At 41.8% G+C, this 19,848-nt stretch overlaps 1 protein-coding gene across 1 annotated transcript in view; it reads right to left on the reverse strand.

The window, feature by feature from the left end:
- Positions 1-2,104: 2,104 nt before the first annotated feature.
- Positions 2,105-19,848, reverse strand: part of LOC104165755 (opsin-5-like) — a 28,625-nt gene continuing 10,881 nt past the window's right edge. Inside the window, exons 3-6 of the mRNA XM_009705483.1 lie at positions 8,606-8,705; positions 6,383-6,487; positions 3,211-3,434; positions 2,105-2,545 (exon numbers count right to left, since the gene is read on the reverse strand). Coding sequence (XP_009703785.1) covers positions 2,105-2,545; positions 3,211-3,434; positions 6,383-6,487; positions 8,606-8,705 — 870 coding nt within the window. The remainder of the gene's footprint in view (positions 2,546-3,210; positions 3,435-6,382; positions 6,488-8,605; positions 8,706-19,848) is intronic.

A 19,848-nucleotide genomic window follows, 5' to 3' on the forward strand; every position in this document is an offset into this window, starting at 1 on the left:
TTGGAAATGGCCTTGTTGCTCTGCCTTCCTCTTGGCCCTTTTCACATCTTTCTATATCGGAATCTGAATCCTGCAGATCAACAGCATCGCTACAATGCAGAGGGGCAAGAATTTTCCCTAGTTACCTGTAAATTAGCAGAAATACAGATTAAAAGCTACCCTGGCATCTATGGCCGTGGAGGCTCTACGGGCAGGTGTCTGGCACACCTGTGGCTGCAGGTACCTCCGAGAGCCGCGTCCGACAGGGATGCACGGCACTCCTCTTCCTTTGGGGGAAAACCCAAGCACTTTCAGCAGTGAGAAGGCTCAGCCCGGCAGGGTTACCAAGGTGGAGTTCGTGCTATGCTCAGAAGCTTTCAAAACTGCACACTAGCTTTGGCTAGCCCAGCCTGGCTTCATCCAGCTGCGACAGGATTTTTGCCCTAAATGATTTCATCTATTTCTGCAGCGATGGCATGAGCTTTTATCTGGAAGCAAACTGCTTACTTATTTGCTTTTAATTATTTATGGTAATGAAATAGCACCCCTATCTCAAAATTTTCCACAAAAATGAATACTCTTCTAGTTCAGATCTGTGACCATGAAAGAAAACACTGTTCCCCACTGTTGCTTATAATGTTTATTTGTTTTTAACTTCAAAACACAGGTGATTTTCTCAAAACAAATAGAGTAATGGGGGAAATGAAGGCAGGCTCTCTTTGTAACTTTCCCAAGAAACACATCTGGAAAAGCATACTTTTGCAAAACAACTACATTTTAGTACACCCGGACAGGGAGATTCCAAAAAGTCATAAATAGTGGTGAGGTTAGCAACCAATGTGTTTGGGGGGGCTTTTTTCTTTCTTTTTTTTTTTCTTTTTTCCCTCCCCCTTGTTTAACTTGCAAACAGCACTAAATGAACCCACAATTTCCACAGCTAATACAGAGACATTTTTACAGAAGTCTCTGAGTATGCAGTTTATTTCCAAGATGAGGACTTATGAAGATATACCTCCTCACTTTGATTCTGTAAAATAACCTTGGTGGAATAATTGGGTATTATAACATCTGATAGTCTTGCTACTGATTTAAGCCTACAGCTTAGCTGTTTAAATCATTATCTTTGATTGCTACTCTAGTTAAGTTTACCTAAAAGTCATTTTTTGCCTATAGGCAGGTACAAAAACTTTCTTTAGAAGCAGCAGTGAAGTGTTGGATTGTATTTTGTAAATAGCTCTGATGCCACACTTCATCAGTACTCTTAAAACCCTAGTGTCATTTTTGGTCTCATTGCCTGTACAACATTTCTTGCTCCACCTTAATAAGTAGAAAAACAACCCGTTTGGAGACAGATCAGTAAAATGAAAGGCCAGCTTTCCTGAATCTGAGTGCTACAGCCAGGCCTTGCTCACCGGGAAGGTGGAAATAATTCTGGAGACCAACGAGGAAAAGTATGAAGCCACCGTTCAAACTACAGTGACTAGAAAATGCAGAGATTGACAAGTCCTAGCACCTGCATAGTCGTACGGAGAGTGAGGCACAGGCGATCAGCGCCGCACCCGTGCATGCCCCGGGCCTCGGAGCCCCACGGGGGGCTCGCCACTGGGCCCGGCAGGGAGCGCACGGCTTTGCCCTTTGCCTACCAGCTGGGAGCCGTGGGAGCTGCAGCAGCTCCGCAGCAATCTCAGCAGGGCCCGTCTTCTCCTACAGCCTGGGCTGTGCGGCACCACAGAGCTGAAATGATCCTCTGGGGTTGGGACTGTGGAAGAGCAAAAAACGTATTTGGAAATGTAATCTCCTAATTAATAAAACTTGGGTAGGAACAGACACTTAATTTTGCTAGCTAATGCCTGCTCTTCACAAGTCAGTCTTCCTTTTCCTGCATGCATCTGAAAATCAATGTTTCTGGCACTGGGTATGCTGCCCACATTGTAATGTGCTTTGTAGCGTTTTGTACCTACATAGAAGGAAAATATCACTTTACCGTCTGATTTACTTGAGTTGCATAGTCATCAGTGCTATAGCAAGAAACAGATAGACTGGGAATTAGGAAATCACTCAAGCATTGATCCCAAGAGGGTCTTCCTGAACCCAAAGTGGGTGCATGAGTTAAGTGGCCACAAAATTATAGTCTATCACATTCAATGTCAGGGTTGTTAGATGGTGTATCGAGAATACCAAAATACACTTCCCTGTTTGCTGGAGGTGGGGAGTTGGTTGGACTTCCCACCCCGGAATCAGGGCTTGGGGCGGGGTGCATTTGTCCTTCATACTTCTCTTCTTTCTGAGAAGGCTCTTGTTGTTTTTGCTTGAGATTTTTATAACGTTTGAGCTTCACAGGGTCCTTGACTTCCTTGGCACAATGGAACAAGATGAAAATGTCCCTCCGAAATTTGGAGCTCATTCCAAAGTAGATAATGGGATTGTAGAAGCTGGCAGACTTAGCAAACAAACTGGCAAGGATGCTGGTAAGATTGGGCACAGAGTGACCATAGGCAGACCATATAGAGATGACAGCATATGGTGACCATGCAATAATGAAGGCTGTGCAAATGACAATAGAAACCTAAAAGACAGAAGAAGAATAGTCTTAAATCTGTTCTGGAAGACTACATTGGGGAAGCGATACACTGGAATAGTAGCTTGGACACTTGGCTGGAAGGGAAACATTCAGATTGTCTTGAGGGCACGGCTCACAGAGGAATATAGGTAAGCAAAAGGTTTGCTTTGGTGGAGCCAGGTAGACCTAGAAGCTGTATATTGAATTTCTGCATGGTGGTGTGCTTGAGCAATGCCTCATCTAATGGAATGAAAATAGCTGCAGTCCCCTGTATGCTTATATGAATACAGAGTGTTTCTGGTAGTCTTAAGTCAATGGTAAGTCAATCAAAAGCTCCACTGTAACTTCTGTGTGTGCTCATAAGCAACGTAACTTCTGAAAGAAAAGAGCACATGCCAAACAAAATTTTTGGTTTTGTGCTGTATAACTCACTCCAATTATATTTAGATTATTTTTCACATGTGACCTAGCACCGATATTAGCCAACTGATGGGGCAAGAGTTTTAAACAACCCTCATGTTCTTCACTGAGTTCAGATTCTCTCACTAGAGATTATAGAGAAATGCAATGCGACTGGTTGGTTTTGTTCTCTTCTGTTCCAGTTAAGACCAATTTTTGGAAAGACAGGTTTCATTGAGGTAAATCCCACCCAACATGAAACCCAAACTCACCCTGGTGACGTCCCGCTCTATTCTCCTCTGTCTGTCTGTGGGATCGCCCAGTCCTGTTAATGCATGGCTTAGCTTGACAGTATTGATAATTGACACATATGAGAAGATCATGACTGTGACAGGCAGGAAAAAACAGCAGATGAAAATGGAGACAATGTAGGACTTGTAGATTGTAGAGAAGTTGGCTTTTGCCCAGTCTATCTCACATGTGCCATACATGCGATCTGGAAAGCAAAAAGAAGTTGATTAAAATTTTTAGAACACTTATCTGCTTTTGAGCGATTAATTTATCAGTTCAAATGCTGAATTTTTCTTCTAAAGAACGGATTGATCTTTGTGATTTAATGAGCCGTGACATAGTTTCCTACATAAACAATTTTTCAAGACCAGCTAGACCGTAACAAGTTTTAATGCATATTACGATTCTGTCTAGTTTAGATTTCCAAGGTAAATCCATAATGCACAAACTGGTGTTTCAGCATAGGGAACTGTGATATTTTATTAGGGAAAAAAAAAAAAAAAAGGTAATCATTCAGTAGGTTTGATACTCTTGAGTGTTATTTACTCTTATTGGTCATAATCTTCTACATAGTAACTTCCTAAGATGAGCACTGTAACTGCGTAACAAGCAATTGTAGAGAGACGATATGTCAAATGTAAAATGTTGCTGCTTACATAGCAAAGTAGGAAATAAAAGAATTGAGGTTCTTTTAATAGAAACAAAAAAGCAATGAAATTTTTACTGTAGTGAGAGCCATGAAACTAAATTGATACAGCTAATGCTAGAGATTATGAGAAGATGAAACATATAAATACTTAGAAAGATATGAGACATTTTGCTAAATGGGAAGCATACAGTTCTGCAACTGCAGAGGAGCTGTAGGCTCTTAAAAATGAAGTCAGGCAGATTGCAGGATCTGCAGCTAGTGGATTTACAAGAGGACACTGACTGATCAGGTACTTAATGGAAAAGCAGTGGGAATAAGGTCCAGTCTCTGTTTAAATACACGTACGACCAACAGTTGACTTCTTTAGACCCTCTGATGTGTTTGCAAATGGGTCCTGATAGAAAACTTGAGTTCGATAGCATTAGAGGTTTTCTATAGATTGTGAATTGTTGATTTTTCTTTTTAAGTGGAAAAAGCTGTTTTTTTCTGACAGCTATGGCAGCAAATTGAATTACAAATAAATGAAGCATGAACCAAAATTATGTAAGTCAAGTATTAACAAGTCCTGGAGATACAATGCAGGTGAAGCCTGCATGAGTTAGCAACAGATTTCTCCCTGACATCCAGTGATAATTCAGAAGAAAAAAAAACAAACAACCAAAACCCTCCCTTAATTCCTCACAGGTGATAGGAGGTTTAGACAGGATGAATTAAAGGAGCAAAAGATTAAAATCTCTTTTACAATTCTCATCAAAAAGACCTTGATATTTTTATCACCAAAAGCTGTAGGTGTTGCTGTCTGGATGTGTTCAGTAATAGAAGCGGTCTTTTGTCTCCTTTGCCTTTTTCATCAGTAGACCTCAAGATCCAAAAACCTAACCATAAAATCTGGCTTAATGTCAGGTTCCTGGCTTGTGAAAACTTTTGACTGAAAATTGAAAGCGGCATCCAGATGACATGAAAAGAAAATCCCACAGATTTTCTGTGAGTCAGAATTCAGAGCTGTGTTTCCCCCCACTGCAGGGACGCTGGCAAGTGGCATTTCCAAAAACCAGCGGGGTCCTGGGGACCCCTGCAGCTGCGCTGTGGAAGTAAGGAGTCTGAGGCAGCCAGGTGCAAGGCCACTCCACTGCCTGCCGCTGGACTTGCCACTGCTGGGCTCCCACATCTCCATGGGTGCCCTCAATGGAAACGTGTTTAGAATCAGATAGCCCAAGAACCTGAAACTGCTGTGAATTTCAGCGCTCCTAGAAGTGGTCTTGAAGACCACTGTCAAGGAATTGAATCCAGAGTACAAACAGGATCCATGGGGCGCTTGGATGCCCTGATGAGGCAGTGACGCCCAAGAAGTCTCTGGGTCCAGTTTAAGGCCAAAAAGGGACATCAGAAATCTTTCTACAAATGAGGAGTTAATAAGATTAATGTAAAAAGAAGACACAGATCGCCAGAAGATACTCAGAAAATCATCAGTCCAACCCCTCCAAGTTTATGACATATCCAGAGTGCAAAAACATGACATAAAATCAGAACAGTCTAATAAACAGTTTGGTTTTGTCTCAAACAAAAGATCCATTGAGCCTAATATCCTGGTAACATTTTGCTTGGGAAGGATAGAAGATTTAACCAATCATAGAAACGGATGCTTTTCTCGCATCCATTCTTCAAGGGTCAAGTGATACCTCAGAGCTTATGTATTTAAGAAGTAAGAGGGTATATTACGTAGCTGCTTTAATAAGTCTTCATAGATTTTGACTTCTACAGGATCCAGGCAGATAACTGCTGGACAATTTCAGTCACATGATTTCAGCTGCTAGGACTCCTGTAGCATTACCATTTGTTCCTAGAAATTTGTTTTGTTGAATTTTGAGAGACTTAATTTGAGACAATTTCTCCAACTTTTTCCCATGAGGAAATTTTCTGGTGTGGGAATATCCCTTACCCATTGAATTACCGCAGTGTTCACTATTCAAAATTTTTCCTTTTTTTCCCCCTCCTTTTTTGCTATGGCCTTATCTTGCACCCTAATCACTTCTTGGACTGACAAACTTTCTGACATCTTTTTCTTCTTCTGCTATGTTAGTTTTCATATTTTCAACAAGCTGTTTCACCAAGTCTTTCTGGCTTGTCTTATTATATTTCAAGTTTAACTTGCTAGAACTTGTGTTCTTTTCTAGCTTCCTAATCATGACGGTTTTTGAAGGATGTCTTTTGATCATTTCCTTTATCTCATTGCTTAACCATGCCAAATATTTCTAGCCTCTCTTTTTTTCATAGGTAATATGCACTTGGTCCAAGTCTTTCCTGTGATATCTTCAAAAAAATCTCTTTATAGCTGATACCAAAGCAGGCAGCACTCTGCACGTACGTCATGCATGATGAATGATTTTCTCAGTTCCACTGATAATCAGTCTGGTTTATCACAAACAGTAAGAAAGAAAGGTAAGTATCTTTATTCAGTTAAGTGGAGAGGTGCCAAACAAGTACAACTGAAAGATGCCTGTTACCTGTATAACTGCCCCAGCCAAATAATGGAGCTGCTGACCAGAAGAAAGCCGCTATCCAAATGAGAACCAGAGCCACCGTCATACTGCTGTTGCTGATGCAGTGACCTGCAATGGCATGATTTAGTCAGAAAATAGTATCTAGAAATGCAAACATATCTCTGAAATCTAAATGCACTCCTATACCAACAGCTAATAAGGAAAATACAGCTATTTAAAAAAATAATTAAGGCAAAAAAAGAGCGCGCATTCATAATAAAAGCTTAAATTTGAAAGCATCTGTCAGGCTTATGGATGGCTTTCAAGCAGGAGAAAATGTTTTCGTTGAGCACTGCAGAACTAGCAAATTCTACATTAGATTTATGTTTTGTAAAAAGCAGGAAACAGTTTTGTTAAGTTTTATGTAGAAACAAACAGAGTAACTCTAAATTCAGAGGATTTTCTTATTCAAGGTTTTCCCTGTTGAAAAGGAGAAAATATATTAGGTGCTCAAACTACATTAGCCATTCAATACAAATTATTTAATCTGTCCTGCTGTTGCCATACATTGTGGTTATTTCTCTGTTTACGTAGGAAATATTTATGCATCCACCAATCTCTGTTCCTCAACATTTCTGTAAAGTTATACTGGGTCCTTGCTCAGATTTCCTCAAGAGGGAAACATAAATTATGCACACCCTCAGATGAACAGGTGATACAGCTTTGCAAAGAAGAAACATGGGCTTTAAATGTGACTTCATAATATGTGACAAATATAAGATGTAGAATACATCACAGACAAATTCTAGCAGCTCCAACATCAGTTTGTGCTGAAAATTAACTTCAACAAGTCTATCATTACAACAAACTGCAGAAGAACCTCCTGTGGAAGAAAGACGTCCGAGCAGAAGGTCTTTTCACAGCTAATAATACGCATGCTATTAGAGAGAAAAACTCATATGATGCATCCAGTGTATTTCTGCATGCTTTACCTGCGGATATTAATAGGTTCCGGCCTGAAAGATGGTACAAGCCAGTCATAACAAAAGCATGAAAACTGATAATACTTTATCTAAGGGTGGGTGAAAGGAAGACTAGGGAGAATTTATGGGAGGTGTAGCTATAAAGAAGAGAGATTACATAAGGCTCTCAGTGGAAGTCAAAGTTTTCATGAGGCTGGAGGTGCAGGTCAAATGGTAAGGAAAGGTTTCTACTGACCCTGTGAAAAGGAGTGCCTGGGGCGAGTGTGATGATGCAAAGAGGCATAAAGGGAAAGGGTAGATGATGGCATGTTTATATAGACTTGCTGATGAGGGCTACACAGGGCAGGAAACGTGTAAGGGATTTCAGACCAGATTTGTACAGTGGGACACTTGTATTCCTTTACAGAAGCATTTATACCAAAGGTTAATAAAAAATTGAAATTTAAAAAAACAGAGAGTGGTTAGTGAAAGGTTTCTAGACTGGAGGGTGTAATGAACGGTGGTTGGTTGAGATAGTCAGGTTACAGATCAACAGGGCACTAGAGAAGGAAGAAGTGTGGGTGCGAGGCTGTGGTGATGATGCTTTGCAGATCTGGGAGACGGGCACCATCGGGCAGAGTCAGGTCATGGTCAATTCTGGGGATGGTAAGAGTAATCTTCATCTTCCGTGCTGTGAAACTGTCCCCTGAGGGGAGGCCGGAGAGGCATGTGGGGACGGCAGGCTGCGCAGCGCTATGAAAGCTAGAGGCAAGATGTGCAGACTGAATGGTCCCAGCACCTTCTAAAGCAGTCAGTGGTGCCCGCTGTGCCAAACCCTGGCAAAACACTCTGAGGAGTGAAAATGTTTGTAAGTAGAGCGGCCTTCCGAACCAAAGATCTTAACAACAACTGGAAAATTCCCAAACATCATCTCATAGAAGATGAAATTTGTGGCTTACAGTGAGATCCAGACAATGATGCTTGTGTCACTTAGGAGCCATTTAAGTTGCATTTTGAAGAATACAGAGGATCAGCAGGACCTGTGGTATCTTTGGCACGAAGGTGAATTTAACTCATGGTGATCAAAGTGTACTAGTAATAATTTTGCTCTTACTGGGGTTAACTCTGAAGGATTCTATGCAAACATGTTTGTAACGTAAATGACCGTGTTAGGTTCTAGTTTCCAATGCATCTAATTTATATCTGATATAGCCTGTGACGGAAAGAAATACAGACTTGCACCGGGTTCAATGAAGGCAGAACTGGACTTGCTTTTATCCCTTACCTCTCTCAGGATGGCAGCCCTTGATGTAGCGAGTCACACTGATTACTGTAAGGGTGTTAATGCTAGCCAGGCCAAAGAGAAGCGTCAGGAAGCCATCGACCTGAAAAACAAAGCAGTGCAGGATGTTCTTTTACTGCAGAGAGCTGAAGGGGAAAAGACCCACAGGGATTGCCCCTGTTGTTTTGATGCTAATGGTCTCAAAAGTTTTTCCGGAAACCCAACTAGCAGGGAAATATAAAATGTCAGGTGCAGTTGCCTTCTGTAGGATCAGTGAGCAAGTAAATGTTCAAAAACTATATAAGTGCTCTGTCATGTACATAAAATAAACAAGCAAACACACCCTTACATTTATGCTTCCCCAAAATGACTTGCCAAATGAAGGAGAAAAAGGATGAACTGAAAAGAAGAAAAGCCCTGAATAAGCAAAAATACACTGGATGCAGCTGCCTCGCTTAGGCAGAACAACCGTGCAAACCAAACCCATGAAATTCAGGCCAAAGAGAGAAGAGTGTAGGAGGTAATAGGCTTGGCTGAGTGAGAAAAGCTTTTTGGAAAATTAAATAAAACCATCCAAAGCTAAATCGTTCCAACAGATTGAGTCTCAACGTTGGTGCTACCGATTGCCCGCTCTTTATTGAGCCCTGATCCTCACCCCTCCGACCGAGGCAGGCAGAGCCACCCGGCTGTGTCGGCCGGCCCCCCAGTCCACGGCTCCGCGCGAGCCCCCCGGCTGTGTCGGCTGCCACCGATGTCAGCGTCTCGGCGCTGTACGCGCGGGACGGTTACAGCTCTGCTGGCTTCTCTTATGGCTGTAGGAAGGAAGCTGCTGCTGACCGTGGTGGAGATGGACGTAGCCATCTGCTAGGGAGCACGATATGACTGGGAAATAATCCAGGCAAAACGCTGAAGGCAGCCTTTTTGTTGAAAGCTTGCGATGATATACCAAACTGGCCAGAGCAGAGAAGCTCTTGGAGGTGCCAGTTTTACACCGAGTGGAGCAGGAATATTAAGCGTGTGTCTGGACTGTAACTTGGCATTCAAGTGGTCAAAATATCAGCGGAAAGGCACATCATTATTCTACGGGAACAAACTCTGTCTTTGTGTGAATGGGCACAAGTCCCGACGAATTCAGTTTATCCCAGGACTGAATCTGGGGCTTTAATCCAGGCTTAAAGCTGAGACCATGGTAGATTATATAAATTAAATTGGGTGAAGGGTTAGGGAAGGACTGCTTCATCATTTCTTTCTCTGGTGGTTTTTCTTGCTACCTATGCCCTTATATTGACTCTGTATACTTAATACCAACTTTTACAGACCCACCACATTTTAAATGCATGCAAGACTTGCTACTACAACAACCTACATCCACTTGTGCTCCACTTACAATCAGCTCATGCTTGGTGTATAAATGCAACCATGTTTACACCAGAAAACAAACTGCCTTGGATGTCTCAGCTACTTACTAGAAGTTGCACTAGGCTGAATTTGGTCCACTGTGTGCTGTGGAGGCTGGTGAAATACCTGGGTACGCAAATGTGGTCTGCATTTCATTTGCCTTATTGCTGCAAACAGCTGCCACTTCTCCATTTGCTCTAACAATGCTTCATAGGTGTGGAAAACAGTGTGGCCAAGGACTACTGAGAAACCAGGCTGCGTAAACTTAAGGAATTAAATTAGTTATTAGATTAGAAAGGAAGCAGTATTTCGGCAATGATGCAAATAAACACTTTGAAATTAAGTCTAAAGAGCTATGAGATTGAATACTGAAGTAGTAGGACAAGCTTCTTAGTGTGTATCACAGCCCTCCTATGCTGAAACTGGTCGAGTTTTTGTGAAATACATTGGTGTATGTTTTATCACCTGCAGATGTGACCATTATCCTCCCACCCCCCTTGCCTGATGTCAGACCAAAGACAGACAATTGTATTAAGTGATCAGTTCAAACAGCCCTTGAGCACACTTACAAGGGAGAAAAGTAGGTCTAAAAATACATACTTGCCCTTCACTATTTAAGATGAAACTCTGTCACCATAAGAAAGAACAGCCAAAATGCTTTCTTTGGAGTGGTGCCTTGCTAAAAAAATGCAGTTTTACCTAAATCAACATAGTTCATAGGACTGAGCCATTGCCAGTACCATGTCTCGTTTTCGTACTAGTTCATAACAGCATTTCAGCAGATCAAAATACTGTTGCTTCTGCTAGTGCGGGGGCTATCGTCAAGAGATTTGACCAGGGCCATTTGTTAAGTGGCTAAAGTGGCAGTGGTCTCCCCGGGGCGGCTGTGCTAACTGCCCCTGCACCAGCCACAGGCTCGGCCCTTCAGGAACAGGCGATAGGGTGAAAGGCCGAGGAGAAGAGAGACATCTGGGGATGACAAGAGGGCCAGGATGAAATTAATAAAGGAGGTAAATGAGATGGCTCTCAAGCTGCAGAACGGCCCATACAGAGTTCACGGCGTCTGGAACATTAAAACACGACAGAGCATCCGACAGGTTTAGGGCTGCTTTGAGAGTAGGATCCTCAAACCAGTATTGCCCCTGCCAAACTTCTCTCGGTAATGAGTTAGCTCCTGAGCCTACCTATGCATACGCCATTTCCCAGCAAGTCTACCGATTCTGCAATACTTACGTTGGTGTCACTTAGATATATGTCTTCAGAAGAAAACGAGGGATCTTACTCTAGCTGCAGCCAGCCTACTTCAAGCATACACCTACTAGATACAGACGAAAGGTTGCTGCTACTTTGTCTGCTCCTGAACAGACAACACTGCCTGTAGGTAGCAACCAAAGCGACTGCTTGGAACCCAAAGTAGTTAGCAACAGAAAAACTGCTTTAGCATGGTCTTGATTTCTATAGGCAGAGATATTAATACATGTTGGTGACAAAAATATATGATATTCTCAGTTTTCTGCATCTTTAAAGATATATGGAATGACAGCCAAGGAAATACTAGGATAGTAGATAACATTTAATTACTTTGGAAGATCGATACCTTTCCCCTTCCCCGGTCCTGGTTTTCCTTTTCTTTTATCCTACCCCCAGCCAGCTCCTTCCTTCCACAGTCATAATATTTCCTCCATTTTTGTGTAGTGCAATTTTGTCCTTCCCATTATTAATTATGATTGAACAGCAGCAGTGTGAATAGGCAATAGCGAATTCTGACATAAACACGAAGTTGATTGCACGGTAATTTTGATCCATCAGCTTTTTACCCATTGAGGAACAGGAGTAGATTAACAGTTTGAAATGCTCTTCTCTCAGTGCTGTACCAATATTACTCCCTTGACTACACAGATACTCACAGAACTTGCTCATTATCTTTATGTTGCCTGGAAGCTAAGACACAACTGAAGAAAAGGCTGTGTTTTTTCTGCTTTGTGCTTGTGCCAGATTTTAAATCTCACTAATGTTCTTGGTGTACTATTTACAGCCCACGATAGATAAAGCTCCTACTGCATGCAAATTCGTTTCTTAAGCTTTGCTCCAACACAGGGAGAGTCAGGAATCCCCAGTGCACTATCAAATTTTTAGCTATGAGCTTGGGTGTACCCCCCTTTTACTACCTGTAGTACTTACGCATCCCTAAGGGTTGTCTTCATTTCAAGCAGACAGAGTAAAATATAACATATTGTTCTTATTATTGGATTAATCAAGGTTTAATAGCACAAAAGCAATTTGCCAAAACAGCTATGACATTTCAATTTAGCCTGAAACATCGATCTCGGCAGCCAGAAAGGCTCCATCGCGCCCTCCTCTGGCCAACTGCTCGATCTGTTGTAATTACCTGAAGTCCATTTGTTTCCCTTCAGAACCACAATGCCCTGTCTTTCTCCCCTATTAAATAGGAGATAATAAATATGTCCATAAAATATAAAGTTTAAACATGGATTATTTGTCCATTGCATATATTTAAAATCATCACTATAAGTGCTCTCAGAATATTTTTTTGAATACAGATCAGGTTATTCCAGGATCATAATGTAAATAGATAATAGCAATAAAGCTCCTTCAATCTCAAGAGACAAAAAAGCATCTAAATCAATCTTTAAGAAACACATTTGGAAAAACAATTTTAGGTACTTCTGAATAGAGTATGTTTTAAAATTTAACAAGTTCTTGAAGTTTGCAGTAAGTGAGAAAATATCCCACTTGTGTCTGATGACAACATAATTCTCCCATCCCTCCAATATACCAATAATGTGTTAAGCGGATTATAGTAACTCTTCTGTCAAATGGAAGAACTACCAAGGTCAGTAATCAAAATCAGTCTTCATGGGAGACTACTTAAAACTCCCAATGCATCGTGATCCTAAAGCACTCGAATTGTTTCTTTAAGATTTCTTACAATACAGGGAAAAAAGAGGCTTATCATTTACCACAGTTTCCACAACGTCTTTTGCTCATGCGACATCACTCTGCTATGGTTGCATTCTGCCTTTTAAAATGCCTCAGCAGGCTTCAAGGGCAGCTCTTCTTAGAGGTGATTGCATTAGCCCAAGCCATTATAGGTCTCTGACACAAATGGCACTTCATTTACTAATAAACAACGAGAACTGATACGCTACAGGATTAGAGCGTTTAAACCATTAAGAGAGCATCAGACACTCGGTAGTAGTTTGCATCCACCAAGTGATTAAACCTTTCTGTTGATGACATATATTTTAAAGATAGGAAAAATAAGAATGCAATATTTAGGCTATACAATTATGTGTACAGATATGTCATTGTACTAACTGTGCTATATAGTTAAATGTACATTTAGTGCCAACTATTAATATATGTGGGTCAGGTTTTGGCTTTAGTAATGTCAAAGATTCCAGAATAAATCTACTTGTTTGCTTGTAGTTATTTTAGGTTTATATACTGGGTTAATCAGATGAGATTCAATGTATACTTACTTTGGGCTGACTTTGAGCTATTAGTTGTAGCCCTCTCAGGTCACAATTTATACCATAGTAGTACCTGTCCCTGTCAATGAACACGGTTACAAATGTAACAACCCCCCCCCAAGTGCACATCACTCAACAAACAGAAATTTCTTTCAGAATTTCCTTACACAGCCTCATCAGATTATATTCCTACTTCAAGTACCCCATCTCCTTGGGAGCACCTGCTTTCTATCTCTGGGTTGCTGTCGTGCGACCATGGAAAGTTTTATGTCTCTCCTGTCCACCCATGAAGAATGAATGGGAAGGAAGCAACCAAGCGTGTAGCTCATACCATCTGATGATCCAGATACAGTGGAAAGGTTCCCACCTTCAGGTTAAATGCTGTATTGCCCTTGTCTTTCTGTGAATTACTGTACAGGGAAATTAAGAAGCAATAGAAACTCTAACATTGCTCTCTGGGAACATCTGTGCTACACTGTGTGAAACTCTTCTCAGTGGGCCTGAGTCAAAACTCCTCTCCACTTGGGTGATGTTAATTCAGAGCCTACTTGTTTATGGCTGGCAGCACCATCAATATAAACAGACAAATATACGGACAGATAAAAGAAGAAAACAGCCTCATGAGTCACCCGTCTCATCTTTACACTTCCACAAAAAGCAAGGCTTGGCTTTGTGGCCTATGGTGAACCTAGCCCAATCACTGAGAGGCATTAATATCAGATTAAAGTCATGCTTTCATTTTCAAAGTAAAGAAGTACTATCTTTGCCTCTTCAGAGTACCATGATAAACGTTTCTGGAGGCTCACACGTGTCTCAAGGGAAGCAGAGGTCCCACAGACTGTTCACAGGCTCTGACAGGGCAGCCCAGAGATTACAAGTGACCCTCCACATTCTCCAAAGTACAATCGCCTGTGCTGTTTCCCAGCAAGAGGGAATCTGCTTACATAGCCACCATCAGGTTAGTACAAGGTCATCTCTGAATGCCTACCAGTGAACTTGCTCATAAAGCTCCTAGGCACAAGGCAGGGCAGGTTAGTGATGGTACTAGCTCAGCATTAAGTGGCCAAGACAAGAAGATGCTGCGTCCCTGAAAACCTGAAAAAGCTGCATGGCTACTAGGAGATCCCCTCTTAGGTTGATACTCTTCGCTTCTCTGGATCCTGTACTGAAATAACCAAAGAAACAGAAGGTAACTGATTTATCCCAGCAAAATGCTTATAGTCCTAAAATGGGTATGGGCTGTAACGGTCTTCACATCACAGCTGTGTAGGATAAGCTGGACCTGGCAGCTCCTAACAGGAGAGTCACACACATTGCCAAGGAGCCCTAGGAGCCCAGGGAGAGCCTGGAAGGAAGTGTAAAAGATATAGGTTGTTCTTGGCTTTAAAGAGCCATCTGGAAAGCAATCAGATGCAACACCATCCCTTTCCTAGTGTGGAAATACTGGATGTTGTGTCATGTACAGCCCATTGCAAGTAACAGTCATCTTGTCATTGATCCAGTCAGCACAGGATCCCGGTCAGGACCTGAATTGCTTCCTACACACCGGTGGTGTACTGACTTAATGGAATAGATATTTGTGAAATAGAAGATGAGGAAATGTGAGGTAGGACTGCTTAACATGCTTACAGGTATTAAGTTTCATATGAAATTTTGCTTAAAACTCAGTGAGAGGATGCGGCACTCAGGGAGGAGCCAGAAGAACACAAATTGTTCAGCCCCATGGTGAGATCTTGAATGATGAAGCTAAGTCATGGACAGCATTTTTTGAGAGAAGACATTGAATCTTAAAACCACACATCAGCACAGAAGAATGAAGGTGGCTACTATTTTCCACATAAGGAAACAAGAAAAGGATGTTAGGAAGCCCTCTGAGAAGAAAAGCTAGCGCAGGAATCAAAGTTAAGGCTTTGGAAAGCCCTGGTTCTGCAGGAGGACTGTCCGACAAGGAATGCCCTTTGCAGGCAGTGCTTGGGGGGCATGGGAGGGCCAACTTCAGACATGTTAAACAAGGAAACAGATAGTTTAAGCTTTCATAATTTTTCTGCTACCAAATATATAACTTCCTTAATCTGTTGCAATTGGCTACAGAAATAATTTACAGGAAAACGAGGGAGAATTCATGGCTAGTGAAAACTGGTGTAACCTCCCTGCAGTCGCATTACACTGAAATGATCTTCTATGTTCTTAATGATTCTGTTTGTGCAAAGGCACAGTTTTTCCTCCATTCCCTGCAAATGGAATATTTTTCTCATTAAAATTTAGCTCACAGATGTCTACATGAGTTGCTTTTAACTCAGACTGCAATGTGCACACTCTTAAGATTATATCAAGGTGGACCAGAAATAAAGAAATAGGGAAGACTAATATCTCTGCAACTTTTTTTTTCAGCATTCAAATCTCAGTTACGCAAGGAAACAAGAATAAGTGTTCTATGAGAACACAATTCTAGTGTTCATATTTCAGATATAACATTTTTTCAGAAAAACCTGTCTGGGGGAGGAAGATTTTTGTAGCACAGCACAGGCAAAGTACAAGGCATTCTTTTTTTTTTTAATTTGCTTTATAGTTCGGTCTCCACATCCTACCTTCCACAGTGAATCAGCGTGCTAAGGTGAGCTGAATACAGAGCTAACATTACACAGCTTTTCTTCAGCACCTTTAACACCTGTTTTATCTGTTAATGCTCTTAGTGCCAGTTCCATGATTTGACTTTGGGTTATTTTCATCTTACTGAAATGTCAAGAGAGATAAACTATATATAAGTAAAATCCCAGCAATATCACACCACAGAACTGTGCCGGGATAGTTAACTATTTTTCACTCCCTTTTTACATCTGGTTTTAAATTCTTTTAACATCTTATAGGTAGATAGCTGAACATTTTTGAACTAAGCAGACATTTCTGTGCTATTACAATTTGAGAAAAAAATCTGATTTCTTCTGGCCCAGCCTCAATCTTAGAGCTACACGCTTGGACATTGGGATATACAGTGATACTGCAAGATTTTTTACACCAAGCAAGGTTGAGCTAGCTCAGTCTTTGGATGGGAAACCTCTGCCAAAGTTAGCCTGCAGCAGAAAGTCATGCTGAGGATGAAGGTCCTCCTGCAGAAAAATGTGGAAGAACACGCAATTAGTCTCAGACGTGGGGAAGGACAGTTACAGCAACCATCACTACATCTCCCCGTAGCTAGCTGCGAGGGAGGGTGAGCAGGAGCAAACCTTTATCCACCTCAACGGATGTTGCTAGGGCTAAAGATGAACAGCTTGGGGATTTGTCTGGGTTTTATGAGCGAGAGCTTTGTGGTGAGTAGGGTACTTGCATGGATGGCTGCTCGGGAGAATGAGGGGCAGAGGTGAGGGTGAGACATATACGCAAAGGGTGCTTGTTACATATGGAGTAAGTTGAAAGCAGGAAGATTTGGTGAAGGAAAAAATGAGTGGATGATGGAGCAATATGAACGGATGATTATGCTGGAAGAAGCTTGACGAAGAATGCATATAGATACTGGGCAGCAACGATGCTGTCTGCTGTTTTCCTCAGTAATCTCCCAAGTATCGGGAAGGTAGGAAAAAGGAAGCCTGTGAGGATTAATTTTGGTCCTTTCCATCTGGGATTGCTTTTATTACCTGGTCACACTGACTGCTGAGCTACCACTGGTCAGTCATCTCACCCAGAACATGAGGGAATACCATACCACATACGGTAATACCTAAACACTGTCTTGGTATTTACAAACGCATAAAAACACAGACTGAGTTGGGAGAGTCAATAGTCTAGCTAAGTCAACAATTGGCTGGCTTTACCAGTTATATTAAATGGGCAGAAATCGATGTCCTTCAAATCTACTCTATCTATAAAAAGAGCATGAATGCCTTTAGGGTTTTTGATTTATCAGACAATTTACAGAACGTTTTGTTAAAAGAAGAAGGTATTAATCTTCTGTTTCCTCCTCAGACAAGATTTAGCAATATTTTACAATCCATGTATAGGAAAAGAGATAAATGAATGTTCTAAGAAAGCAAATGCCATCAATAAAATAGAAAAGAATTTATTCAAGATTACAAGTCCTCCCTCAAAACTTCTGAAAAGAGGCCATATATTTTCATCTTACTGATCTCAGAATTTCCTACTGTTGCAATTTTCCTTTTGGTGTTTCTGATCCCCACCTTTAATTTTTACAAAAAATGGACATTATTTCTTCTCAGAAATGTCATACTAGACCTCTGAACATGTAATAACACCAAAAAGGCTGGAGTTTTTAAGTGCTAGCAAGAGGCAGTGACTGGAAGGTGAATCTACAAAAGGAGGTAAGGGCCACCGTGCTCCGCTTTGCAGGCTCTGGTCACTTGCCTGGTGCAAGAAGGGTCATGGCTCTGAGCTTGGCTCCTAGATCGGACATGGCAAAAGCTGGTGAGCAAATGAGGCTCCTAAAGTAGCCAACAGAACAAGGCAAGGGGCCTATCTCACCTCCCTTTTGGTTTTTAATGCCTTAATCCAGGCTGCAAAGGATTGCAATTTCTTGGTATTCGCAGCCATATCCTTCCCTTTACTGTGCAAGACCTTTCAGAAATTAAGCAGTGTCACTGTGAAAAGCAGAGGGATTGCTGATCCATTCTTCGTTTTCCCCCTTGGAGGGTGTGGTACAGCTGGATTCACTTTTCTCCATCCAAAGGTGCTCAGATCCACATCCTCTGCCTAGGAACATAAGCCCCAAGACTATTCATCATATGGGGATGCTCCACTGTCCTTAGAGCAAACAAATACTGGAGCCAGAGACAAAGAGAAGCTCCCTACACGAGTGGTCAGACACCCACTGGAAGGAGTGGAACCCTCCTTGTCCAACAGCAGCATCACTAATGCAGGGCTATTGCACATCTAATCCAGCATTTCTCACACATCCCCATTTATCCGGGATTTCGGCTGGCAACTTCATCAGCTACACCACCACTATTTGGAAAAGTCTGCTAAAGTGCAAGAAATCCCAGATGTTTCCATGGATCACGTACTCCTCAATGCACACACACTAAGTCTGGCACTTCTAGGATATTTTGGTCTTCCTGGCCACACCATGCCCTTTCAGGATGCACATATACCACGGGCCTGGTGCTGTCAGGTAAACTGTGCACAAATGTATTAGAGATAACAGAGTAAAACAACAAATGTGGGGCTTACTGCTGCTCACTACATTGTCAGTTGTTTCTGTCCGGGGTATGCCAGGCAGAAATACAGAAGCGCTGTATAAAGCATCAAAGCATTAAGCAGTGCAGGATTCAAACCCAAGTTTCCTCACTGCTATATAGTAAACACAACCACAGATCAAGATACTAATTTCTCTCTCTCTCCTGCTCCCCTCCGTGGCTTTATTGTTCTGCACAACACAAAGCAGCTTCAGCAAAAGAGGGTGAAGGCAGGTCCTTCCAGGCTGGCCCTTGGTGGGATGGTGAGGGCAGGCTGCAGAGATGGAGGCAGTGGGGGCCGAATCCTGTCAGGCAGCCTACTGTGGTGCTCAGTAATACCTCAAAGCCAAACTTTTTTCTTTTTATGATTTCTCCTGAGGCTGTTTCTGTGCAGAGCCGGATCTGCTGGGGATGCGCTGGCACCATCTGGCTGGCCAGATGGACCGTGGATACCTAGACTGATAGGGAGGTGAGTGCATCTGCGATGACAGCGTCCGTCAGCATTTCAGTGGCAGTGGGTATGTCTGTGATGGTACCATGACCTGGAGACAACTATGTTCTGCTCTGTTGCACACAGCCAAGATACATCTTATATGTAAGAAACAGTCCGAAATAAGTAACATTTTTTAAAGAAGCCTATACCAACAGAGTGAGCACATTATAAGAGCAGTTGATTTTCTTGACCCTTGTAGTAAAATTCTTACACTGAAGTACCAGGATCATGAAGGATTTCAAATTCTAAGGCACCCCACAGCCCATCCTTGGTTTCTGACATGACTGCATTGCACCTCTGGGGATCAGATAGGTTATAATCCTTCCCCCGTATTTAGAGGTTTCCTGAAGCCTGCATCTTTTGTATTCACCACATATTTAACAGATACAAGAAAAACTTTCTGTTGGTTGATTAATCAGGTTTAGAAGAAATGGTGGTGTTTACCTGCAGAGATATTAATATTTCTCTATTTCCTACATGTAAGAACATTTACATGCAATGTTATTTACAGGTTTCAGCACAACTTCTAATTCAGCAGAACATATGAATAAAAACCATATGGGAAGGACAAAAGTATATCCTGAGGTAGCTTTTCACTAGAAATATGGTCAATGGGGGAACAGATGGCTCTCAGTCACTGGCTTACATTCTCTGACCCGAACTTTACTATATGAACTA

Source organism: Cariama cristata, unplaced genomic scaffold (assembly GCF_000690535.1).
Source record: "Cariama cristata isolate BGI_N322 unplaced genomic scaffold, ASM69053v1 scaffold378, whole genome shotgun sequence".
NCBI lineage: Eukaryota > Metazoa > Chordata > Aves > Cariamiformes > Cariamidae > Cariama > Cariama cristata.